At 47.1% G+C, this 26,604-nt stretch overlaps 1 protein-coding gene across 10 annotated transcripts in view; it reads right to left on the bottom strand.

Annotated features, from left to right (window-relative positions):
* ZNF521 (zinc finger protein 521) overlaps positions 1-26,604 on the bottom strand; it is a 339,396-nt gene that overhangs the window by 310,034 nt on the left and 2,758 nt on the right. For 2 of the 10 annotated variants that reach the window (XM_068158724.1, XM_068158728.1), the window contains exons 3-4: positions 3,346-3,408; positions 2,172-2,231 (exon numbers count right to left, since the gene is read on the bottom strand). The exons of 2 other annotated variants lie outside the window; for them this stretch is intronic. In XM_068158724.1, the coding sequence (XP_068014825.1) occupies positions 2,172-2,231; positions 3,346-3,408 (123 nt within the window). Of the gene's footprint in view, positions 1-2,171; positions 2,232-3,345; positions 3,409-26,268; positions 26,442-26,604 lie in introns of those variants that run through there. 6 more of the 10 variants (XM_068158727.1, XM_068158729.1, XM_068158726.1 and 3 more) reach the window with 5 other exon arrangements.

Consider the following 26,604-nt stretch of genomic DNA (forward strand, 5'->3'; position numbering starts at 1 on the left):
GCCATCTCAGTGGACTGGCAAAGGCTATCTGTATTCTTGAAACCTTTCTTACATATTTCTGCCTGTGCTGCACGGATCCATAGCTAATCACAGCTAAACCATCAAACTACCAAGAAAACAGCCTCCTTTCCAACCCATTGCACTGCCTTGCCGTGGACCTCCTTCCAAGCCACTTCTGCATGGAAAAGCACTGGCAAAAGAAAGGAAAACTTAGATCATGTGGTTATAATTATTACCAGGCAAGGAAAATTTCTTCAGCTCAGTGGTGAAGTAAAACTCTGTCGCTCCCTGCTCCCAATAGTGTCCATCGCAAAACAACTGCCTCATTAAATCTCTGCAGTAAGATTAATATGCCGTAGCTGCACTACATTTATAACTTGGTACTCTATAAAAAGCACATTTAATGGTTAGAGCCAGAGCTTAGACACAAAGTATTACTATAAAAACTCCTGGCAGTGTGTACACAGCGCGGGCCCTCTGTACCGCTCCGCTCTATCAGAAGGGTTTTTGTTCGGGTATCAGCGCTGCATTCTTGCTATAGAGAACAACAGAACGTTAAAGCTCGCCTAGAAACAGACAGAGAGCAGCACAGGATGGGATGAGAAATAAATAACCAGCAAGGCAACCAGTGAGAATTATTTTAAGGAAAACAGAATGCAGCAAAGCAACCATTCCCTGATCTCCACTTCTGCAGTCCTCTGGTTTTCGGCTTCGCCTGCCTATAGCGGCACAACTTTGCCTTTGTTCAAGCTGGCAGATAGCTACGTGGAGACGTAAGTGTAGAATCCTAGAATTGTTTGGGTTGGAAAAGACCTCTCAGATCACCAGGTCTAACCATCAACCTAACACCAGCATGGCCACTAATCCATGTCCCAAAGTGCCACGGCCACATGTTTCTTGAACACCCCCAGGGATGGTGACTCCACCACCTCTGTGGGCACATGCAGAAGAGGTTGACAAATTCCCCATTCAAAATTCCCCATTCTCTCACTTTTATTTCCTCTTACCAAACAATACAGCTTATGCACAGAGCCACCTGAACCTCCAAAAGGCACCAAACACGTGCACACAGGAGAAACACAAAGTCTTCTAGCTGAAGGAAGAATCAGCTGCATTCTTCCCCTTCACAAGAGGACTAGCTCCAACTGTTCTGAAACAAATTCCCTATCGGTACTCAGAAAAGAGTGGGCTTCTAGGGATATCCTTAAGGAGCTGGCCCTTACTCCAAAAGTGACCTCAGCTGAATGGATGAGACTGTTCAGATGAGTCAGTACAGCTCTTCAGCTAAAATCCTATGGAATCAGTACCAAAGGCAGGAATAAAGTATTTCTTGCATTCTCAGAGCCACATTAGAATCATAGATTCATTAGAGAATAAAAGAGCCCTTGTGGTCATAGAATCACAGAGGCTGGAAGGGACCTCTGGAGATCATTGAGTCCAACCCCCCCTGCCAAATGAGGATGACCTAGGGCAGGCCACACAGCAACACATCCAGACTGGCCTTGAAAGTCTCCAGAGAAGGAGACTCCACATCCTCTCTGGGCAGCCTGCTCCAGGGCTCTGCCACCCTCACAGTGAAGCAGCTTTTCATTGGACATTAACTCTTATTTCCTCCTTATTACTAGCGTTACATATCCCTGTGATCCTGACTCAAACAGCTTTGTGCACCCAAACTCACTGATTTCAAACTAAAGAGGTCTTCATTAATCCCTGACTGGTAAGAAATTACACAAACAATCCTAAAAGAAGTTATCCTGATCTATTTTTTTGATGTTGGTAAATTAGGGAAAGGGGGATGAACAGTCAAGCTGATTTGAAATGGCACAGGGTGAGGTTTTGATGTGGGGGGATGTAGAGGAGGATTACTTTTAATAATAAAGGGAAAGAACCAATAGCAAAGCATGCTGCATTTTAGAAGCATCTCACTTTCAGCTGGCTGACCTACAAAAGGCAGAATTTCTAATTCTCAGGAATTGAAAGGTGAGGGGAGAGGAGTGTTTATTTTCCATGGCAAGCCTCAAGAATGAATTCTAAGCTGAACTGGTGAAGGAAGACTGCAGGCTTGGCAAAAAAGAAACCAAACCAAACCAAACCCAAACCACCCCAATGCAAAACTCCCTCAGACTGTTGTCAAATGGTAAGCAAGCACCAAGGAAGGAATTCAGCATTACCAGTCAGCGCGGCTGTGTGTCCCACACCTGCCTGCTGCTCCTCTGTTTCATTTTCTTCTACTGTCAGAAAAAAAAAAGTAAACAAAAACAAAACAAAAACAAAACAACAACAACAAAAAAAGATGTTAGGTAGGTTATCTGAAGTGTGTGAAGCATCTTTACACCAGCCTCAGTTCTGAAAGCCAGCAACGCTCGTACAACACAGGCAAGAGAAGCTGCACTGCAAAGTGCCAAAGTGTAGACCAAGACCAAAACAGAACACGCTGCTGTATGGAAGCTACAAAGCTGACAACAGAGTGACCAAGTCATTTTCATGGCTTAAAATCAAACAAAAGAAAAGAAAAGAAATAAAACCAAATCGAATTTCCTCTGGGATATTTGTCTTCAATGAACTCTGCTGTATTTGATTACGGAGCTAAATGAGAGAGTAATTCTGGGCTTTAAGATTCCACTCGCTCCACACGGCTAAGAGAAAGCCTTCTCCTGGCAGATGGGAGAGGTGTGTGTGCTAATTCATATAGAAGCTTTTAAAAAAAACACCCCATAATAATCATCCTAGACTCAGTAGCAAACATCTCAGCAGTGCAGACAGCCTTGCAAAGGAGAACTAACCCCATGCTGTTTTACTGTATACGCCATGCCAGCATCTTTCCCTTGGCTCACAGCTTTCCAGAGCAGTAGAACTACAAACAATGCAATTCTTGTCAGATTCACTACTCAAAACTTGTTGGGTGACAGTGAACCTAACAAGAGCCATTCTGCTGCTACTCTGAAAAATCAGAGAGTGCTGTTCTCATAGGCTCAGGTACGATGCCTAAGCAACGTTGACTCTCCCAAAGTAAAAAGGAGAGCTAAAAGGCAGCACCATTTTCCTTTTGATTCTCCCAAAGACCGAGTTCTTTGAGCTAGAGAACAGCAGAGAGAAAAGAATTCCTTCTCCCTCCACAGGGGAAAAACAAAACAAAAAGCTGAAAGGGGAAAGACTGCACTTCTGCAGCATTTCCCCTCCCAAGGATTCAGACCTCGACAAATAATCATGCAGCCGAGTTCAAAGGCAAAAGATTCGGGGCATTCCCCCTGGTTCTCGGGACAAGCGAGTGCAACACTTAAGGGCACATAGAAAATCTAGACAGATATTCAAAAGAAGAGATACATATACACACTCCACAGGTACCTCTTTTCCTCCTCCGCCAACCCCAAGGCTTCATACAACTGGTTGTTTCTAGAATCTGAGTTTCTAGAAGAAAAACACCAGTTTTCATAAGGACACTCTCAGGACACCAGAAACTTGAAACACACAGCATACATAAGAACGAGGCAAGCACAATCTCTGCAGGACTCTCCACAGCCTCTGCCTCCATCCCACAAGAGCGGTGCTTTTAGCGAGCACGCTCTTCTCCTCACCACCAGCTGACAAAAGTTTCCCCAGCCCTGCAGCAACTCCAATAGTTCACAAAAATGCCTTTTGACGAGCCGATTGGTTCAGTCAAACTCGTGTCCTGCAGCCCCCAAGTAAGCAGGGCTTCAGCTGTGATAACACTGTGTGATTTTCTTTGTTATGCTGAGCAGTCTCCCCAGCAGCCCTCACAGCTGAAGGAAACTGGTCAGACCGAGGGAGCAATGGGAACAGCTCATGGAAAGCTGACTTTTGGGAAGCAGGTGGCCAAAACCAAACTAAGCTAACTAGAAAGATTTGGCACCAGGCCAGCACAGATCAGTCAGACTCACTGCTACTGCAAGGAAAAGAACTGATGCAACCAGTATCACAGTATAACTAAGGTTGGAAAGGACCTCGAGGATCATCGAGTCCAACCTATCAACACAGACCCCATGACTAGACCATGGCACCAAGTGCCATGTCCAATCCCCTCTTGAACACCTCCAGCTACGGTGACTCAACCACCTCCCTGGGCAGCCTGTTCCAATGACCAATGACTCGCTCGGTGAAGAACTTCTTCCTCACCTCGAGTCTAAACCTCCCCTGGTGCAGTTTGAGACTGTGTCCTCTTGTTCTGGTGCTGCTTGCCTGGGAGAAGAGACCAACCCCTTCCTGGCTACCACCACCTTTCAGGTAGTTGTAGAGGGCAATGAGGTCACCCCTGAGCCTCCTCTTCTCCAGGCTAAACAATCCCAGCTCCCTCAGCCTCTCCTTACAGGGCTTGTGTTCAAGGCCTCTCACCAGTCTTGTTGCCCTTAACCAGCATGCAGTTCAAAATAAAAAGACACCAACTTTTATAACCTACTCTAAGCCCCCAGGGAAACCTCTGTAGCCACCACCAGCTGCCAAGCTGCTTCCAAAATGCATTCTCAACAACAAGCTCTACAACTGAAAATCAACTCCCTTGTTCCATCCCTCAAGAGGAAATTCACCTTGGTCACCAGTACCTAATCACCACTCCTATTAAAGGTTGTAGATGTGTCTGTTACCTGCCAGTGAAATCCTCAACCACAATTTCAGTATCTGAAGGAGACTTACAGGAAGGCTGGGGAGGGGCTGTTTAGAAGGCCTTGCCTGTGGTGATAGGATGAGGGGCAATGGTTTGAAACTAGAGCAGGGCAGATTTAGACTGGAAATCAGGAGGAAGTTCTGCACAATGAGAGTGGTGAAACACTGGAACAGGTTGCCCAGAGATGTGATTGAGGCCCTGTCCCTGGAGACATTCAAAATCAGACTTGATGTGTCCCTGGGCAGCCTGATGGAGTTGGAAGTGCCCCTGCTGAGTGCAGGGGGTTGGACAAGACAACCCTGAGGGTCATTTCCAACCTAATCTGATATAGAAGGCAGTTTAAAAGCTCTGTCATTTTAAGTTTCAAGATGAAATTGAGGTTGCCAAACAACAGCTTTTCAGGAACTGATTCCTAAGTGGGAAACCTGAAAACAAAGCAGCTCCTTGATAAGAACTAAACAAGATCTGAAGCAGGTCTCCTCTCAGAAGTGTGCGCAAGCCACAGCGTAGACATTCATCTCCTCTGCTGCTCTGTACTGAATGTCTGCTGCCACCAGCTGCAGTACCAGCATCTCTCACTGCTTCTGAGAAGGGACTGCACACCAAAACGTCCTCAGCTTCCCAGGGCTGACTGAGGGGCACACCAAACATTTTAAGGTCCTAAAATGAACAAACCAAAAAGGAACTGTGGATACTGCCCAAGAGGTTGGTTTGGGGTCTGCAGCGCGTAACGTGAAACCACCACGGTGCACACCTTGTGAAACCAAACATTTCAACTTCCCTGCGAGTTAGGCATCTGCAAACCCTGTGAGAGCTGAGGTCTGCTTTCAGCAAGGCCTGACCACTGCATCTGTGTTGCACTGAGAAAAGGAAACACCCCTCAGAGCAGGTAACTCTGTGGTCACCATCTTTCCAAGCTGTTATTCAAACCCTTCAAGATTTCTCAGCCACAACAAAAACAAGTAGGTCACAACAGGCCATGACACAAGGATTTAGAAGCAGAGAATCACAGAATGATTTGGGTTGGAAGGGACCTTACACATAATCTAGTTCCACCCCCCTGCCATGGGTAGGGACAACACCAGCTTGCTCAACTTGGCTTTCAGCACTTCTGGGCTTGGAGCCTCCACAACTTCTCTGGGCAACCTCTTCCAGTGCCCCAGCACCTTCATGGGGAAGAACTGATTCCTAAAGGCCAATGTAAATTCAGCTTCTTTCCACTTTGAAGCCATCACCCCTCCTCCTATTACTCCATGGATTTGTCAAAAGTCCCTCCCCAAACTCTCCTGTAGCCCCCTTCAAGTACTGGAAGGCTGCTCTAAGGTCTCCCGAGAGCCCTCTCCTCTCCAGGCTGCACAGAACCAACTGCCTCAGTTTGTCCTCATAGGAGAGGCTCTCCAGCCCTCCTCTGGACCCTCTCCAACAAATGTGTTCTTCTTGTACTGGGGGCTCCAGAGCTGGATGCAGTGCTGCAGGAGGGGTTAGATCATTAGTTAATGATCCTCCAGCTAGCAGGGCTGGTTCTAGTTTAGTGAGCTACAGCTGGTAGCATCTTCTCAGTCAAAAGTTGATTGGCACTTTGTGCCTTTCCACAATCAAACCCTGAAAACTTCCCTGTGTTTCAGCTCTCAGACCACTATTAAATTCACCTGCCCATGACAGGCAGTGTGACATGCAGCCAGCACTAACTCCCTTTAAACATGAACTGCACCATTTTCTTCCAGGAGGAGAAGGCAACCTTGCACAGAACCTACACAGAGAGATGCTTTACATTTTGCTGCCCCAAAAGTAGCAACAGAAAGCAGCACAACTCCAAAAAGCCACCCAGATGATGTGCAGATGCAACAGCAGCATGTGGCCTGCTCAAATATCAGAACTACTGATGCTCCAGGCCTGTCGCTGCACACAGGGATGGCATCTTCACTGCAGCATAGGCCACATCCTAGCACAAGGCCTCATCAAGAACAGTGTGGCCAGCAGGAGCAGGGAAGTCCTTGTGCCCTGTGCTCAGCACTGCTGAGGCCACACCTTGAGTCCTGTGTCCAGTTCTGGGCCTCTCAGTTTAAGAAGGACATTGAGACACTTGAAGGTGTCCAGAGAAGGGCAATGAGGCTGGGGAGGGGTCTGGAGCACAGCCCTGTGAGGAGAGGCTGAGGGAGCTGGGGTTGCTTAGCCTGGAGAAGAGGAGGCTCAGGGGAGACCTTCTTGCTCTCTCCAACTCCCTGAAGGGAGGTTGTAGCCAGGTGGGGTTGGTCTCTTCTCCCAAGCAAGCAGCACCAGAACAAGAGGACACAGTCTCAAAGTGTGCCAGCTGAAGTTTAGGCTGGAGGGGAGGAGAAAGTTCTTCACAGAGAGAGTTGTTAGCCATTGGGATGTGCTGCCCAGGGAGGTGGTGGAGTCACCTTCCCTGGAGGTGTTCAAGAGGGGATTGGATGTGGCACTTGGAGCCATGGTTTAGTAGTCATGAGGTGTTGGGTGCCAGGTTGGACTTGATGATCTTTGAGGTCTTTTCCAACCTTGTTGGTTCTATGATTAGGGAAGACAAAGCCAGGTTAGAATAGCTTAGGCCTTGAGCAAGCTGGTCTATTAGGAGATGTCCTGCCCATGGGGTTGGAACTAGATGATCTTTAAGGTGCCTTCCAACCTGAACCATTCTCTGATTCTACTGAAATGCTAGATAACAAAGATTACCCAAGTGAAAGGAGAGGTCTCAGGAGACCAGAGCAGCCTGTGAAGGTGAGCTATGAAGAGGTGATGTTGCTGCTGAACAATGTCTTTGAAACAACGTTGTCATGAAAGCAACAATATTCCTGTGCCTCCAACTATGACCTCAGGTCACCTGTTTTGTTAGCTGAAGAAATGTTTCTCCACTGACTCATCTGTTCCTTACAACAACAAACTATTAAGTCCCTGCAACAGATTTTTCTCTGTGCAACTTCTGAAGAAACAAAGCCAACAGGAATGCCAAGTAAGAAAATACTGAAGAGGAACCAGATGAGGGGGAATGGCCTCAAGCTTCGGCAGGGGAGGTTTAGGTTGGTGATTAGGACAAAAGGAGTGGTCAGGCATTGGAACAGGCTGCCCAAGGAGGTGGTGGAGTCAGCATCCCTGGAGGTGTTTCAGAGAGGCAGAGATGTGGTGCTGAGGGCCATGGGTTAGCACCAGCCTTGGCAGAGTTAGAGAATGGTTGGACTGGATGATCTCAGAGGTCTTTTCCAAGCAAAGTCTATGAGCAGCACAACAACTGTGGCACCACACTTCTTGGGAGCAATTTCAACAAACCCCAAAGCACCTCCGTAAGGGCAAACAGAATTCCAGCACGCCAGTTCTGTCTGCCAGTACAAAAGCTTGGGGGCTGGACAGATGCCAGATTTTGAGGATTTAGTGGGGAAAAAAGTAAGTAAGTGTGTCTCTGAAGTGAAGCTGCAGCTAGGTGGAAGGATGGATGGGACTGGCTGGAGAAGAGGAGCCTCAGAGGAGACCTTATTGCTGTCTACAACTCCCTGAAGGGAGGTTGTAGCCAGGTGGGGGTTGGGCTCTTCTCCCAAGCAACCAGCACCAGAACAAGGGGACACAGTCTCAAGCTGTGCCAGGGGAGGTTTAGGCTGGAGGTGAGAAGAAAGTTCTTCCCAGAGAGAGTTGTTAGCCATTGGGATGTGCTACCCAGGGAGGTGGTGGAGTCCCCATCCCTGGAGGTGTTCAAGAGGGGATTGGATGTGGCACTTGGTGCCATGGTTTGGTAGTCATGAGGTGTTGGGTGATAGGTTGGACTTGATGATCTTTGAGGACTTTTCCAACCTTATTGATTCTATGATTCTATGCAGTCTGGTTGAGAGGTGTCCCTGCCCATGGCAGGGGGGTTGGAAGTGGATGATCTTTTGGGTCCCTTCCAACCTGAGCCATTCTACGATTCCCCTTCACTGAAATCTGTAGATTCAGCACAAGTCACTGCTGGTAGATGCCTGAGAACAAAAAAAAACAACCAACTTGCATGGAAAAGAAGTGGATAAAATTAGAAATGGTGAAAAGGCCTTTTGCACTGCAAAGGGAAGCCTCGTGGAGAGCTCTGGTTAAGATTTATGGCTTCTGAGCTAGGACAAACCATAATAAAATAAAACCAAAAGATAATTGAAAAAAAAAACTCTGCTCTCCTCCAGTCTAGGTGGGTTAATAAATTTTAAAAATAGAAAGAAAAGAGAAGAAAGAACTAGCCCAAATGCCTGAGCCTCTTTTCAGCTTGTTAAACAAAGCAGGAGAAGCCAGCTAGCCCCAACAAACTATAAAAATAGATTGGTATTGATTGACCCCTTCCTAAAATACATTCCTGGGGAGATCACAGAATGCTGGGGGCTGGAAGGGACCTCTGAAGATCATCATGTCCAACCCCACTGCCAGAGCAGGATCACCTAGAGCAGGTCACACAAGAATCTATCCAGGCAGGCCTTGAAAGTCTCCAGACGCAGGCTCCACCACCCCTCTGGGCAGCTTGCTCCAGGGCTCTGCCACCCTCACAGGAAAGAAGCTCCTCCTCATGTTTGGATGGGAACTTCCCATGCTCAACTTTACATCCACTACCATTTGTCCCGTCACTGGGCACCACTGAGAACAGGTTGCCCAGGGAGGTGGTGGAAGGCTGGAGTCCTCCAGAGGGCCTCCAGAGGGCTGGGGCACCTCTCCTATGAGGACAGATTGAGGGAGTTGGGGCTGTTCAGTCTGGAGAAGAGAAGGCTCCCAGGTGACCTCATTGTGGCCTTCCAGGATCTGAAGGGGGCCTATAAGAAGGCTGGGGAGGGCCTTCTCAGGATCTCAGGTGGTGATAGGACTAGGGGGAATGGAATGAAGCTGGAGGTGAGGAGGAAGTTCTTCCCCATGAGAGTGGTGAAGGCCTGGAATGGGCTGTCCAGGCAGGTGTTTGGGGCCCCATCCCTGGAGGTGTTTAAGCCCAGGCTGGATGAGGCTCTGTCCAGGCTGATCTAGTGTGGGGTGTCCCTGCCCATGGCAGGGGGGTTGGAACTAGATGATCCTTGTGGTCCCTTCCAACCCTGACTGATACTATGATACCTCATCCCTGGAGGTTTCTAAGGCCAGGCTGGATGTGGCTCTGGGGAATCTGGGGCTGTTCAGTCTGGAGAAGAGAAGGCTCCCAGGAGACCTAATTGTGGCTTTCCAGGATCTGAAGGGGGCTCCAAGAAAGCTGGGGAGGGACTTTTGAGGGTGTCAGGGAGTGATAGGACTGGGGGGGTGGAACAAAACTAGAAATGGGTAGATTGAGATTGGATGTTAGGAAGTTGTTCCCCATGAGGGTGGTGAGAGCCTGGCACAGGTTGCCCAGGGAGGTGGTGGAAGCCTCATGCCTGGAGGGTGTGAAGGCCAGGCTGGATGAGGCTGTGAGCAGCCTTCTGTAGCGTGAAGTGTCCCTGGCCATGGCAGGGGGGTTGGAACTGGCTGAGCCTTGAGGTCCCTTCCAACCCTGGCAATTCTATGATTCTATGAGAAGAGTCTGGCCCCATCTTCCTGACACCCACCCCTTAGACATTTGCAAACATTCCTAAGCTGTGAAAACAAAGCCTCACAGAACAACCACCACTACCAGGGTAGGAAGTTTGGAATGTATCTATTTTAAGTGGCACTTTGCACTTCCTAGCAGTCAATACTTCATCCATAAATTCTCATTAGCATATGATTAGTAATTCAATGTAAAGGCAGCAAAAGATTTTTGCACAAAAGGTTTTCTTCCTTTTTTCTTGCTTTTTTTTTTAAGGCTGCTAAGTGCATCTTCAATCTACATGTTTGAATAATTTTTGCAGACAAGTAATAGAGACACTGGCTGCATTAGCATAATCAATACCCAATTTACTGAGTCACTCAGACAGAACAGAAAGAAAACGTGGGGGCCATTATTTCACTACCTATGAACCGCTGTAATGTCTGCAAGTATCTCTCCACTTTTGCTCTTCCTCCCCTCCTGAGTCATATAAAAATCAAGAGGACATCACTGCCTCCACTTCTGGGGCTATGGGGACCTCAGCGTAAGAAGGACATGGAAGTGTCGGAGAGGGTCATGAAGAGGACACAAAGATGGTCAAAGGCTGGAGCACCTCCCCTGTGGGGACAGGCTGGCAGAGCTGGGGCTGCTCAGCCTGGAGAAGACTCTAGGGAGGCCTCAGAGCAGACTTCCAGTACCTGAAGGGGGCTACACGAAAGCTGGGGAGGGACTTTTGACAAGGACTTGTAGTGACAGGATGTGGTGACAGGCAATGGCTTTGAGCTGGAAGAGGGGAGATTTAGACTGGAGATGAGGAGGAAGTTCTTGACAGTGAGGATGGTGAGACACTGGAACAGGTTGCCCAGGGGGGTTGCTGATGCCCCCTCCCTGGAGATGTTCAAGGCCAGGTTGGAGCAAGCTGGTATCACAGTATCACAGTATCGCTTAGGTTGGAAAGGACCTCAAGGATCATCGAGTCCAACCTATCAACACAGACCCCATGACTAGACCATGGCACCAAGTGCCACGTCCAATCTCCCCTTGAATGCCTCCAGGGTCGATGACTCAACCACCTCCCTGGGCAACCCGTTCCAATGCCGAATGACTCGCTCGGTGAAGAACTTCCTCCTCACCTCGAGTCTAAACCTCCCCTGGCACAGCTTGAGACTGGTCTAGTGAAAGCTGTCCCTGCCCATGGCAGGGGCGTTGGTACTAGATGATCTTTAAGGTCCCTTCCAACCCAAACCATTCTATGCTATATGAGATTCACACTGCCACCATCTACAGGTAGACATTAAGCATGATTAGAGAGACTAATCACAAGGCAGAAGGCAAATGTAAGAGCTGGTTCTAGGAGGGGCTGAGGATCCTCTAACTCCATTAAAGTCAATGGATTTTGAAGATGTTTTGCACTCTGCAGTGATGTGCTGTGGAAATACATCTCCATAGGGGTTCAGTGAGGATACAAAACTGAAATTAAAGAAGCTACAGAGCAGTATCAAATGCAGGATTGCATGTCAATGCATCACCTGCCAGGCCTACACCTCCCTCTGCTTCTTCCTCTCTCCACAATACCATTCCTCACCCTTTAAACTCTCCTGGCTGACACAAGCAAGCACAGGAGTTAATGCCTGGCTACACCACACATGGAAGCAGCAATTCAGTATTGAGTTGCTGGAGTGTGTCCAGAGAAGGGCAACAAAGGTGGGGAAGGGTAGGGAGAACAGGGCTGTTGAAGAGCAGCTAAGGGAACTGGGGGTGTTTAGTGTGGAGAAGAGGAGGCTGAGGGGAGACCTCACTGCTCTCTACAGCTCCCTGAGAGGAGGCTGCAGTGATGTAGGGGTTGGGCTCTTCTCTCCAGCATCAGGTGACAGAAGGAGAGGAAATGGCCTGAAATGGTGCCAGGGGAGATTTAGGTTGGTATTAGGAAAAAATCTTCACTACAGGAATAGAATAGAATAGAATAGAATAGAATAGAATAGAATAGAATAGAATAGAATAGAATAGAATAGAATAGAATAGAATAGAATAGAATAGAACAGAACCAAACCGAACCAGGTTGGAAGAGACCTTCAAGATCATCGAGTCCAACCTATCATCCAACACCACCTAATCAACTGAACCATGCAACCAAGCAGCCTATCAAGTCTCTTCCTGAACACCTGAACAGGAGGGGTCAGGGATTGGCAGAGGCTGCCCAGGGAGGTGGTGGAGTCTCCATCCCTGGAACTGTTCAAGAAACCTGTGGCCATGGCACTTGGGAACATGGTTTAATGGCCATGGTGGTGTTGGGTTGATGGTTGGACTCTGTGATCTTAAAGTTTCCAACCACCACAATTCCATGATTTTATGATTTCAGGATGCCTCATAATGGCTTTGAAGGTAACTGGCATTCATCAAAGTTCAGAACTACTGCAAAAGCAGTGTTTGCTGCACAGCTTCACCTCGCACCAGTACACATCTACCAGACAGAAAACCCACTCTCATTTTGGCTCCCAAACATCCAAGCCCCCACCAACTTCAGTGGGAGAAGAAATGTATCTGCACATCAACCTGTCAAAAATCCCCACTCCAGGACTCCACTGGAAGTTAGTTCTGTGTGGCCACAGCTGTACAGGAGAAAACCCACACCAACAATTCCTCATACACATGAATATTTGTGTTTCTGGTTGGCTCTCCACACACCCCTCTCCTTGCTCCTACCCTCCTCCAGCACTGTAGCAGTATTCCCTTGCTACTGGAAATCATTACCTTCCTTTAAAGATTCCCCTTCTCTAAAGCATTCTGCCGCTTGCTCTTTCCATAGGACAAAGCCTTCATGTTTGCTTTACTCCTCTCTTTAGTGTAGCCCACAACTGAGCTTGGGAATTTTCTCTCCCCCTAATGTTCTTCTTGTAGAAAGGCTGAATTAAAAAGTTCCCAATTAAACTGCAGTTGTTGGAAAATATTATTCTTCCACTCCACTAAAATACTTTCCTAGGCAGCACATAAACAGCAAAGTAATAAATACACTAAAGTGGAAAGAAATTACGCTGAAGAAATCCTTTGGATACTCTTCCAGCCCTTGATCTCAGGGATGAGAGTGTCCAAATGTGACAGCCCAAGGATGTCCAGCCTTACAGAACATTATGTGCAGAGAAGCCAGGGCATGCTCCTTCCTGCAGCTGAGGGAGAGCTCCACACAAACCCCCAAGCTAAGGGTGAGGAGGAATCTCTCCTTCTGGATACCTGAAGCAGCAGATTAATGAATCCTGCCCTGACTGTTACCTTTTCCTCCCTCATTGTGCCTCTTGTAACAAGGTTAAGCCACATGGATATATACTCAGCTTTTTGTATTTACAGCAAACCAAGAGTCATGGAATCATGAAATCATTTTGGTTGGAAAAGATCTTTATGACCATCACAGTCCAACTATTCTCTAACTCTACCAGTCTGGAGCTAAACCACGGCCCTCAGCACCACATCTCTGCCTCTCTGAAACACCTCCAGGAATGGGCAATCAATCACCTACCCTGGGCAGCCTGCTCCTGTCTTTGAGAACCCTTTCAGGGAACAAGTTTCTTCTCCTATCCACCCTAAACCTCCCCTGGTGCAATCTGAGGCCAGACTGTCTCCTGTCTTTCACAGACCTTCTCTGGTGCAGCTCCAGCCCCTCAATGTCCTTCTTGGAGTGAGGGGCACAAAACTGAACCCAGTCCTCAAGGTGTGGCTTCACCAGTGCTGAATCCAGGGGAACAATCCCTGCCCTGCTCCTGCTGGCCACACTGCTGCTGATCCAGGCCAGGATGCTGGTGGCCCCCTTGGCCACTTGCCACACAGGGGCTCATGTTTCAGCTGGCTGTTGACCACCACCCTGAGGTGTTGTTGCCCAGCTCTCTGCAGGGCAGTTTCCAGCCACTCTGCCCCAAGCCTGGAGCATTCCTGGGGTTGTTGTGACCCAGGTGCAGGACCCAGCACTTAGCACTGTTGAACCTCACACAACTGCCCTTGGCCCATCGATCCAGCGTGGCCAGACCTCTCTGGATGGGATCAGTATCTAATAATGTATTACACAGAAGAGTGCAATCTATTTCTCAAAGTACTTTTCTCCACAGAGTCCTAAAGCTTTTTAGAAACCTCAGGTAACTCTCAGACATCCCTAAGACTCTCTCTCTCATGCCATGTACCAGACTATAATGGATCTCGGAGTCAAACTGAGGACCATGGCAAGAATTAGCAAAGCAAGAGGGAATCTCTCTGGGAGTCAATCTCAGTAGCAGGGTCAGGACTTTCAGCTGTCCTGCTGCCCCACCCTGAAGTACTCCACTTCCATTCCTAGCAATGGGACTGAGGGCATCCACAGAACCACAGAATGGTTTGGGTTGGAAGGGACCTAAAAGCTCATCCAGTTCCAGCTCCCTGCCATGGGCAGGGACACCTCCCAGGCTGCTCAAGGCCTCATCCAACCTAGCTTTGGATGCCTCCAGCAAGGGGGCATCAACAACCTCCCTGGGCAACCTCTTCCAGTGTCTCACCACCCTCACTCTAAAGAATGTCTTCCTAATCTGTAGTCTCAGTCTCCCCTCTTCCAGCTCAAAGCCATTGTCCCTCATCCTGTCACTCCCAGCCCTTGCCAGAAGTCCCTCCCCAGCTCTCCTGTAGCCCCCTTCAGGTACTGGAAGGCTGCTCTAAGATCTCCCCAGAGCCTTCTCTTCTCCAGGCTGAACAGCCCCAACTCTCACATCCTGTCCCCACAGGGGAGATGCTTCAGCCCTCTGATGATAAGAATCCAATCCAGTCCATTTTGAGGCAAAGCAGAAGTTAGGAGGCTAAGATAAATTTTAAGGCTAATTAGCAAACACAGTATCCAACACAAATGCCTTCAGAGTGACTCTTCTCAGTACAGGGCAGCTCTGTACCACCTAAGCTTTCTTACTCTCGCTGAGGGACACAGCTAAGAATTTCTGGCACTCCTACAGACCTGTATTTTCAACTATGCTTAGAAAACAGGAAATTCATTAAACACTGTCTACAAAAGCCTCAACTCAGCAAGTGAGAGCAACTTGAATCAAACTGACTCATGGATCACAGAGCCTCAAAGTAACCATTACACAAGCCTGAAGACAGCTGATGAAAGAAAGGGCCATGAGGACCTCCAGTAAAGGTTACTGTAGATGATCATTGCCTTTGAAAGTTAAGTCATTTATTTATGTGTCTAAAATGAGGCACTTAAATTGAGGTGTTTGGGCTGTCTGACACCATTCCAACACCAAAACAAAATACAGCTGCCTGCTTTTAGCTCTATTACCCAAAGACCTACATTTATCTGAGGCAAAAAACCCCACCACACCTCCTTTCAACTGAGATTATCCCTGATTTACCACAGCTCTCCATCTATGGCGTACCAGCGCTTCCAGAGCTTCCTTCTGATCCTTTCAGACTCTCTGCTCTCTCCTAGATGACTTTGTCTCATGCAGAACAACACTGTGGTGTGCATCCACACAGCCCCAAAGCTAGAGAGGGGACACTGCAAGACAGTTGCCACAAGTTGTGCTCAGGTGCCACCCAGGGCAGGCATTAGCCACAGTTTTATCACCCAGGCTTTCTCAGTGCTGTGCAGTTCCATGCTGCAATCCAACCAGAGCCCCACCACAGCTGGTCAGTGGAGGAGCAGATATTCTCCTGCCTGCCCTGGCTCTGGGCAGTGCTGTGGGCTGGTTCTTGAGGGTTTACATTCCCTTTCCTGGTTGCTACAAGCTGCTGGCAGAAAATGCATGAGTCAAAATACCTCTTCCTTTCCCCCCCTTGCCCACATCCACTGCTGAGATCACTCACCCAGGATGTGGGTGGCACCAGCTCAACCCTCTTCTCTGTCAGGAGGATCTGTACTCATGTCATGAGCTTCACCCTCAGACTTGAGGTGCAAGAATTAAGATCATACCTTGTCCCTGTGGCTAGGGCACCCACATGCTTCACAGGACACATGGGCTCCAGTTCTAATTCACTCATTCATCAGAAATAAGATTGCTTTTGAGTACTCTGCAGACCAGGACTCAGGTCTTCCCTGTCTCCACTGCTGCTCAAGCTCTTCCAGCTATGAGTCTTGTGTATCAGCATTCTTCCTCACCCTCTTGTCCAACACTTTTTGATACAGGAAATGTCATTAACAAAAAGAAAAGGGCAACTCACACTCACAGCACAATGTGCTGCCGTGTAATGACTGATGTAGCCCCTGTCAGATACAGGTTCAGACACCCTTGGACAAAGCACAGGACAGAACCCCTGCATCTCACATCCTAGCAGAGCAAGTAACTTTCCCTCTTCAGTAAAGGAGAGAGGAAGAAGGAGCAGAACCCCTCAGTTCCTCCTAATCTGAGTGGAAAGTTGCAACCTGTCCCTTACCCTCAAAGAGCTGGAGCAGATGACTGCCATTGGGTATCCAAAATCTGGACCCAGGGAGGAGCTAAGACACACCATTCTTGCTAAGATTTTCATACTGTCTCCTCAAGGCACTTCCTACCCAACAACATTCATAACCCCCCTAACCCACTTATGAGTTACATGCATTTAGTCATAGAACCATAGGGCTGTTGAGGTTGGAAGAGACCTTTGAGGTCATCAAGTCCAACTGCTGCCCTAGAGCTCCCAATCCCACCACCACCACTACACCACATCCCTCAGCACCACACCCACACATCTTTTAAATACTTCCAGAAATGGTGGCTTCACCATCTCCCTGGACAGCCTATTCCAGTGCCTGAGAACCCCTTCTGTGAAGAAATGTTTCCCAATAGCCAACCTGAACCTCCCCTGGCACAACTTGAGCCTGTTTCCTCTTGTCCTGTCTCTTGTTCCATGTGAGAAGAGGCCAACCCCCACCTTACTCCACCCTCCTTTGTGGTACTTGTAAAGGGCAATGAGGTCTTCCCTCAGCCTCCTCTTCTCCAGACTAAACAGCCCCAGTTCCCTCAGCCATTCCTCATAAAACTCACTGTGTTCAGGCAGCCTGGTGCAAGGTGACTGCTCCAGTAAGTAACCAGGCACCTGTGAACCAAGCAGGGCAGCACTAGCACCTTGCAGCACACAAACCCTTTTGGTTTGGCCCTAGCCTTAGAGTTGTCTGATCTTTCTGCACTGATGTACACTTCAGATTGGTGAGTGAGTCTTCTGCTCAGCAGATTCCCCAGAAACCACAAACCAAACCTTTCCCTGTGCTCCAGCTCTTTCCAAGTCAGGTAACTCAAGCCCTCCCCAGCGGTTGCATGCACAGACCCACTGCCTCCTCCCATCTTCAGAATGAAAATGTCACATCAGGCATGGATCTTGACATCCTGTTGTCCTGGAACCACTGAATCAGAAAGTTCCTTCCTCATAATTGTATTCTTTGGAGGTGGAAAATAATTAACTTCCCCACCCCCTACTCCTCCCTACTGCCACTATCAAAGTTAGAAATTCACTTGACCCTGTCTGGCAGAAAAAAAAAACCAACAAACCCAAAACAAACCAAAACCACCAAACAAAAACCAATCAAAACAACCCAGCCACCCTAATGCAGTGCCAGGGAAAGTTCTGTTGATCAAAGCACAGCCTGGTCTTCCCAAGGACACTGCCTCCCTGCATCACATCATCCAGCCCAGCAGCACAGCAGGCATTTTATTTTTGTTTGCAAAGTTCCTTTCAAGAAGGTAATGAGTCAATAATGGCAGCTGAACTTGATAGGTTACCTAAAAAAGTGAACATAAAAACACCACAACAAAACCAACAACAACAAAAAAAGAAGAATTGATGAATTATCACATCATTCATTGTTTGAAAACCATTTTCCTAGCAAAACACAACCTAGTAATAGTAGGGCTTCAGGGGCTGTACACAACAGTCACCTATTGTGCAGCTAACCAGCACATTTCAACTTAAATATGCAGTTAACCAGCACATTCAGATTTAAACATGCTGCTAACCAGCTCGTTTCAGCATGCAGTTAACCAGCACATTCAGATTTAAACATGCTGCTAACCAGCTCTTTTCAATGTGCAGTTAACCAGCACATTCAGATTTAAACATGCTGCTAACCAGCTCGTTTCAGCATGCAGTTAACCAGCACATTCAGATTTAAACGTGCTGCTAACCAGCTCGTTTCAACATGCAGTTAACCAGCACATTCAGATTTAAACGTGCTGCTAACCAGCTCTTTTCAACATGCAGTTAACCAGCACATTCAGATTTAAACATGCTGCTAACCAGCTCTTTTCAACGTGCAGTTAACCAGCACGTTCAGATTTAAACATGCTGCTAACCAGCTTGTTTCAGCATGGAGTTAACCAGCACATTCAGATTTAAACGTGCTGCTAACCAGCTCTTTTCAACATGCAGTTAACCAGCACATTCAGATTTAAACATGCTGCTAACCAGCTCTTTCCAGCATGCAGTTAACCAGCACATTCAGATTTAAACGTGCTGCTAACCAGCTCTTTCCAGCATGCAGTTAACCAGCACATTTGGACTTCAACCGGCTCTCAGTCTTCCACACACTGGCTTGGAAGATACCCTCAAAGGTCATCTTGTCCAGCCCTCATGCAGTCAGCAGGGACACCTCTCAACTAGAGCAGGCTGCCCTGGGCCACAATCCTGAGTGTCTGCCCCAGAAACAGGAGAGGAACTATGCACTTCCTTTTGCTGAGGACAGCATTCCTCTTCCAGGTTATTGTTTGGGAAGGAGGGGAAACACCACCACTCTCACTGTCAACATCCTGACCATTCCTCCTCGGGGCAAAAAAAGGTGTTTTGCTTCATTAACTAATGACTAGTGAGTGTTTGAAGAAGGCTCACTAGTTGTTGGCACTTTCTTTTGATTAACTAATGACTAGTGAGTGTTTGAAGAAGGCTCACTAGTTACTGACACTTTATTGTGATTAACTAATAACTAGTGAGTGTTTGAAGAAGGCTCACTAGTTACTGACACATTATTGTGATTAACTAATGACTAGTGAGTGTTTGAAGAAGGCTCACTAGTTACTGACACTTTATTGTGATTAACTAATGACTAGTGAGTGTTTGAAGAAGGCTCACTAGTTACTGACACTTTATTGTGATTAACTAACGACTAGTGAGTGTTTGAAGGCTAACTAGTTACTGACACTTTATTGTGATTAACTAATGACTAATGAGTGTTTGAAGAAGGCTCACTAGTTGTTGGCACTTTCTTTTGATTAACTAATGACTAGTGAGTGTTTGAAGAAGGCTCACTAGTTACTGACACTTTATTGTGATTCACTAATGACTGGTGCTGTTTGAAGAAGGGTAACTAACTAGATACTGGCACTTTCTTTTGATTAACTAATGATTAGTGGTGTTTGAAGAAGGGTAACTAACTGGTTACTAACACTCTCCTTTGATTAACTAATGACAAGAGGTGTTTGCACCTCTAGTTACTGACACTTTCCTTTTAAAGAACTATAGGAAGAGTATCACATAAAGGAAGAAGGAAGGGGGAGTCACTACACCAACAGATACATAAATGACTTTAACAGACTCTGAAGAACTAAGAATCCTACCCTTAAAAAGACAAATTGCACCTAATTGCACCTATTTTTAAAAGTGAAAGTATCAGATGAATCACTACTCAACAAACACCCCTCTGGCTTGCTCCTGTCGTAACAAAAGGAGGGTGAAAACACATCTCCCCCAAACCTAACCTCTCACTGGGCATTAATTGTGCAGAATGGCTAAGTAATGAGCCCCCAACCCTTCTGAGCACACTTTACACAGATCCAGCTGCAACACAGCAAAGTTGTAGCATAGCATCAACCGCATCACTCCAGCTCAAGGAAACTCTAACAGGCTCAACCATGCACCCAGCAGAGCATGGATAACCTTCTGATAGACTAAACCCAGGAAAAAGGAGGGGGGGTGGGGGGGGGAGGGGGAAATCCTCTGCATAATTTTCTTGATAATTATGTGTTAGAGAAGGGGGGAAAAAAAGTGTTTGAATGTGAAGGAATGTGAAAGAGGGCGGGGAGGGAATGTGACCAGTGTTAACTGGTACTGTCGATACAGAGGCCAGTGGTGCTGGTTTAAAAATCCACTGGAAGAGGGCAATTGTGCGCACAGAAGGACATGGAACAGATTATAGGCTTTTTATATCATTTTTTTTCTTGTTTTTCTGGGGGGGAGGAGGGTGTGTGGAATAAGAGGGACAAAAATGTTAATTAGAAATTGTTGTAATAAGGATACCCCCAAGATCAGCCCTATCTCTTTTGCTACAGCATAGTCCCTAGGCATACGGCTAACTACTCCTTGATCATTATCCTGGCTAAAACCAAAGCTACTGAAGTTAAGGAGACCTCATATCTACCAGAATTTCTTTCATCTCTAATAATTGCTAAACTAGCATAATTACTCATACTTGAGGTGAAATAGAGCCCAAGTTGTCTAAAATTCCAGTTGAAAAAAAACCCCACCAAAGCTCCCAGCTTCTTCTGGCTTTTGCACATTCATCTTTTGTCAGGATCCTACGCCAAGTGTTGCATTACGATTTTAAAGTGTTTAAAAGCTTCTCCTGTGCTGCCTGACTTCTGTCAAGAAGGCAACTGCAAAACTTTAATGCTTCGTAGCAACACACTCCAGAATGTCTTTGGAAACAGACAGGATCCTGGAGGTCTTTTTCCAAATGAAACTAGTCTATGTGCATTCTCCCAGCACCTAATAAAACAAGTCCGGCTCTTCATAGATCTGCGTCTTGCCCCTTCAGGGATCCACAGGTAAATATGAGGTGGTTCTGATTATAGGGAAATAGTACATTTTTCCCCACCCCACCTCCCTAGGATTGAATTTAAGCTCTGTTAGCCCTACAGGAACTACAGGAAATGGTGAAATACAGTCAGGGAGAGACGCTGAGAGGTCTGTCTTCGGGTATCAGCATTTACGCTATATCTTAATCAAAAAACCCCCACCAAAAAAACCAACTACAAATATCTTATTTTCAGTGTTTTCTGCAGGAGGAAAAAAAAAACCACTGAATCCATATGGTCTACATTAAAAAAAAAAAAAAACCAAAAAACAAAACAGTTCTCCTAGATCCTTTCCTCATTTGCAATCATTCAAAAGGAAGGCTCCTCCAAAATGCGGGAGTTTCAAAGCGCCGAGTCGTGCTTCGCAGCAAAGAAATGAGAGCTACCAAACCAGCTGTAAATTAGGCTGAATGAATTAAGAGAGCAGCATAAAGCCTTTCAAGACATCTTAGATCATGGTGGATAACGTTATCCTACACGTCAGATAAGTGCTTCCATGCTGACAGCTTCCCTTGTTACACAAGTTAACAGCAACTCAGGAAAATCAAATCAAACCAAACCAAACACGCGGCACGGCCAAGCCTCTCAAAGATTATCTCTGTCACAGGGTTTCACCTTTATAAACTAGCTGGGCAACCAGAAGCTCTTTAGATGCAGATCTTTAGGTGCTCCCTCGTATCTGTACCTGCTCTTAAGCAGAAAGTGATGGTCAATACTACTCATACAGAGCCACAAAATTAGGGGGCAGCGTCGCTGTAACCCTACAGCTAACCAAGACCAACAATACCGCTACGTACTGCCAACCCTACAGGTTGGAGGCGGTTTTGTTGTTTAGGGATTCTTCTTGTTTTTTAATATAGGAAGAAGCCTTGGCATGCCTTGGCAAGTCAAAAAGAGCAGACTATAAATAGCCTGCATTATAAAAAGATGCTAATCTTAAAGCCTCTTTGTAATTTGGGGTTTCTTCGTGGGCTCTTTCATGTTCGGTATCTTAATTTTTGCCCTTTTTTGGATGGCCAAAGAGAAGCCAGCAATCCACTCACGCATCAAACAGATGTTTTTGCTTTTCAGGCCAAATGGAATCTTATGAATTTTACTCTTTTTTTTTTTCCCCTCTTCCCTCCCTATAAAACAATGATGCCAAAATAACACAGTTCCTGAAAACGCCTGCTCGGAAGAGGTTCTTTGGGCCGGCAGCGGGGGAAACTTTCAGTCAAGTTCACAGAACTCACGCCGATACTAATTGCTGGTTTTGTTTGTGCTGGATTGATTATAGGCTAATCAGCAGACAACCTAATGACTTTCAAGTCTAGTTCACGCAATTTAGAAGCCAGGGTGGGTTGGGGCTGAGCATAAACATCCAAATAGTTGACAGGTACACAGAAACATAACGGGGATGCAAACATCAGATTCTCCCTGAGCCACCGCTGCTATTATGATTTCTGTTTCAACGCACTGCTGCTCTGCCTTCCCTGGTACTACACCACCCCACCTGCATCTCTGCACAAGGAACAGCCTTTAGCTTCAAGTTTACGACAAGACAACAATTAAAACACGAGGCACAATTCACTCGGCCCGCCAAAGACTCTGCCTCAACTGAGCGGCAGCTGAAAACACGGTCAGGATGGAAAGAGCACCCAGGCTCGCTCAAAAGGAGGGAGCAACTTTTAAGAGGCACTCTGGGCTTGCCAAAACATTTCAAGAGGCAAACCTGCGGCAAGCAGAACACAGAGATGCAAAAGCTAGCCGATAAATTTTTCCTTCTCATCTTCCTAGGAGCCAACACTCAGGCATTTTATTTCTGCAGTCGGACATGGGATACAAAATTACAGCGAGGAAAGAATTGCTTTGAAGGAATAACAAAGTATTGTTATGTTTTGGGTTTGGGTTTTTTTTTTCCAAAGAGAAATTGCTTTCTGAGATCAGCACTTCCATTAGGCACACGGGGCTGGTCTAGTTTCCTTCTGCTGGCTCATCCAATACCTACAATTTCAGTCATTTTCAGGGGTGACTTTAGCATCAGGAATACCACTCCAGTTCAGCTTGGAGAAGCCTGGGTGTAACATTTAGTAGGAGGACGTTTTCATGCAGGTTTGTACCAACAAACACCTGGCTTCCTTCCCAAGGGACAAGATTTTCCTAACTTTGTTTCTAAACAAAGTTTCTCATCAAAAGCAGGCGGTAAGGGCAAAAAGAAAAACCTCAGGCACTACCAGAACTAAAAGCCCAGAAAGCAGAAAAGGGAGGGAGGGAAGGGAAAGAGGCAGTCAGTAACCTGCGTGTGATATCCACAAAGGATGTCAAATCACAAAAAAATGATTTACCATTCCAATGGCCAAGTGAAACAAGACACAAGCAAGCCGCTCTCCTCTCCTTCCCTGCTGTCTGATCTCAGAGGGGATCCAGCACAGTTTGACTCCTGGAAAAGCAGTGCCCTTGGGTGCGAGGTGTTTAAGGAGTCAGAGCAATTGCCCTTCCTCAATACCCTTTCAGAGGCACCGTGGCTCTTCTGGGGCTTACACACAGGTATCGGATCTCCGACTTCGCCTTCCCCACCTGCTTTTCTCCCGCCGCCCTCGCTCTGCCTCTGTTGGGTGATTGTGATCAGGTCAATCAGACCCAACAGATTTTTCAATTTATATTTTTTTTTCTCTCCCTCTCTCTCTCCCAGAAACTAAGCAAGGAAATAGAATAAATTAATCAGTAGAATGAAATATAGGTCAGGACTGATGAGTTTGATGCAACTGATCCCTCCTCTGCCTGAAAGAAGCCAGCAGCTGAACTTTAATTCCTCCTCTCTAAAGTCAAACAAGATATTCAAGTCACAGGTTTTCAGAAAGTTAAATAATTTACTCTCCTTTTGAGATTCCTTTTTTTTTTTCCCTCCCCCCACTACAACCCCGTGGTATATTTGTAAGAGAGACTGCTTTTTACAGACAGCAATGACAACCTTTTTTTTCCTTGGAATGATGGTTTCCCCACTCTTAAATTGTGAAGGGATTGCTGAATGTTAGTCATGGCTTTTTTTTACCCTCCTTCCTAGGTCCAAATCTGAGACGAAATCCTCCCCACGAGCTGGGGGACGGGCAGGTCAAAGTTGGCAAGAAACCAACACCAGAAAAAAGGGGGGGGAAAAACAGAAAAAAGACAAAAATAAACAGAAAATAGAAAGCAGGGCAATTAAAAAATAACAAGAAATGTGTATTTTGAAGAAATAGATTAAATTGAGTCATTAGCAAGTTCATAACGCCCACCGTTTCCGATCAACGTTAGTTTCATGCATTTGACATCAAAACCTCAATTGTCATTTTGTTTCAATGTATTTACCTGCCTCCTATCAGTATTCCCCTAAGATCTAAGTTTCAAATTAAGTTATCAAAAGTGACAGACATATCAAAAATATCTCTTCTCTCTTCACCCACCCACCCCCCCCCCCTCCAAGAAAGGGTTGCTAAGTACATGACAAACTGGAAACGTAACCCTGTAACTCTGTATTTTATCTGGATGTCAGCGCAGCGCTGGCAAGTTGAAAGCCACTCATTTACCTGCAGCCACTGAGCAGGTTTGCAGGGAAGCTGTGTTTAGATAGTGCTCATTTTTAAACGGCAAAACTCTGCTTGGTGCTGACGAGATCAGCGAGACTTACAAAAACGAGGCATTTCAATCAAGGCTGCATTGGAGGTGCAGCTGAAATCCTCCTTGCAGCTTCCTTTTTTCTTTACCCCCCCCCCCCCCCCCCTTTATTATTCTTTCTTTTCTTTTTTTACTCACAGCTTTTGTTTGTTCACTCAGAATGAAGATATAATAACTGATGGGCAGACTCTTATCAGTGGATTTAAATGCTAGGTCCACGCAAGCACCCTCCAACTTCGCAGAGGAATCACGTTATCAAGCCCTTTTCAGGGCTCTTACAAGCAGGCTGCTTTCACAACATTATTAATCGCCCTCAGAAAAACTGACATGGTTCGAGGAAAAAGAAAAGCAGGGGAAATGAAAAAGATGATTTGCACAAAGGCCACCAAGAACGATAACCTGCCCCCCCCCCCCCCCAAGGTAATTACTACAGCCATAATTACAGATGATGATTGATTTACTGCCCGGTTTTGGGTCGGAAAAATAGTAAATAAGACTCTGCAAAGAAATCTCTGTCACCTCTATCCTGAGCATTGAGCGGTTTCCTTAAGTCAGAGGCTCATTGTCAGCAAATCCAAGCTGCTCCCTCTGAGTCGTACAACGTTGCTGGCTTCCCCTTTCTAGGGACTCTCGGGCTACTGGTGCAGCAGGAAGGCAAAGCCCCTACCTCCACGGAAAATGGAAGCTCTAGCCTTTTGGGTTCAATTGTGATCTTTATGGGGAAGAGATCTGAAGCAAACCTAACAAATAACCACAAGCACAAGCAGCTCAATGTCTAGCAGGAGAACAATTTCCTCTATCTGCAAATTAATTCTGAACGTTTATTCCTCTGCGCTTAACTAGTTGGAGGTCTAAGACTCTCCTCCAGTTAAAGTTTCTCAGCATCTTTTTTTTTTTTCCTCCTTGCAAATATAGCTAATTGCTCACTCTCTTACTGGCCCCAAAACTCTTATGCACGAGTAAATAAATCCTCCCTGGGAAGCTAGGAATATCAGTGCATGCTCGAGCAACAGAAGTTTCATTGTGGTATCACTTTAAAAGGTAAGGGATAGAGCGGCTCGTCTGTTCTCCAGGAGATGCCAAACAAAAGCACTACTGAACCGCACAAACTTTGGTCAACTAGATCCAGCAGCAGCAGCAGGTAAAGCAGTAAATTCAAGGCACCCTTTACTCCCTTCGTAAAATACCTGGAGAGTTTAATCAGACAAAACAAAATGAAATAAATGCTAAGAAACAAGACAATATCAAATCCTGCTCTAAAGCTCACTGAAGCCAACAGGAGGATTTTGAAAAGGGAACTCCTGGAAAGAGTTGCTCCGAGCAGGGATGTGGTGCTGAGGGACGTGCTTTAGCACCAGACCTGGTGGAGTTAGATCACGGCCGAAGTCGATGATCTTTAAAGGTCTCTTCCAACCCAAACGATTCTGTGATTCTAAGCAGGTTTGTGGGTTGGTGTTTTTGTTTTGGTTTGGGTTTGTTTTGCCAGGCCCTCCTGTGCAAGTCCATAAAGCAAACCTCGCTGCTGCTCTCCAACTAGGAACTGCGCTAGCTTCCAAGCACCTCGCTCCCGGAGCGCTCCAGCCCAGCCGAGAGGAAAACAAGGCCCTGCCGCCAGGCTCGGGATCACCGCCGCGGCCGGGGCTCGCCGCGCCGAGCCGAGCCCCCCGGGCCGCACAAGTTCCCCGCGGCTCCGCAAGGCCTCTCCCACCCCCGCGCCTCCGCACCCCCGCCCCTCAAAAAGTAGACAACTTAAGAGATGTTCTGACCTGACGCAACCCAGGCTTTATTCAACTTCAATGTACAGACCAACCCGGGAGGAACGCGCCCATCCAGACAGAGATGTTTATGTGAGGTGACAGCCACCCTCAGCCTCCTTCCCCGCTCGCAGCCGGGGAGAAGCCCCTGCGCCCGCTCGGCCGCCGAGGCCAACGGCTCCCCGCTCCTGGGGGGGCGGCTAACGGCTCCCGACCCCCTGAGGGAGGTGGTGGAGGGGCGGCCAACGGCTGCCCGCTCCTCCGGGGGCCCGGAGACACCCCGCGCCGAGCGGGGCTGAGGGGCGGCGGCGAGGGGCCCGCCGGGCCGACGGGGGGCGGCCGCGCCAG

Source organism: Melanerpes formicivorus, unplaced genomic scaffold (genome assembly GCF_026170545.1).
Source record: "Melanerpes formicivorus ecotype bairdi unplaced genomic scaffold, bMelFor1.0.p_v2 SCAF_42, whole genome shotgun sequence".
Taxonomy (NCBI): Eukaryota; Metazoa; Chordata; class Aves; order Piciformes; family Picidae; genus Melanerpes; species Melanerpes formicivorus.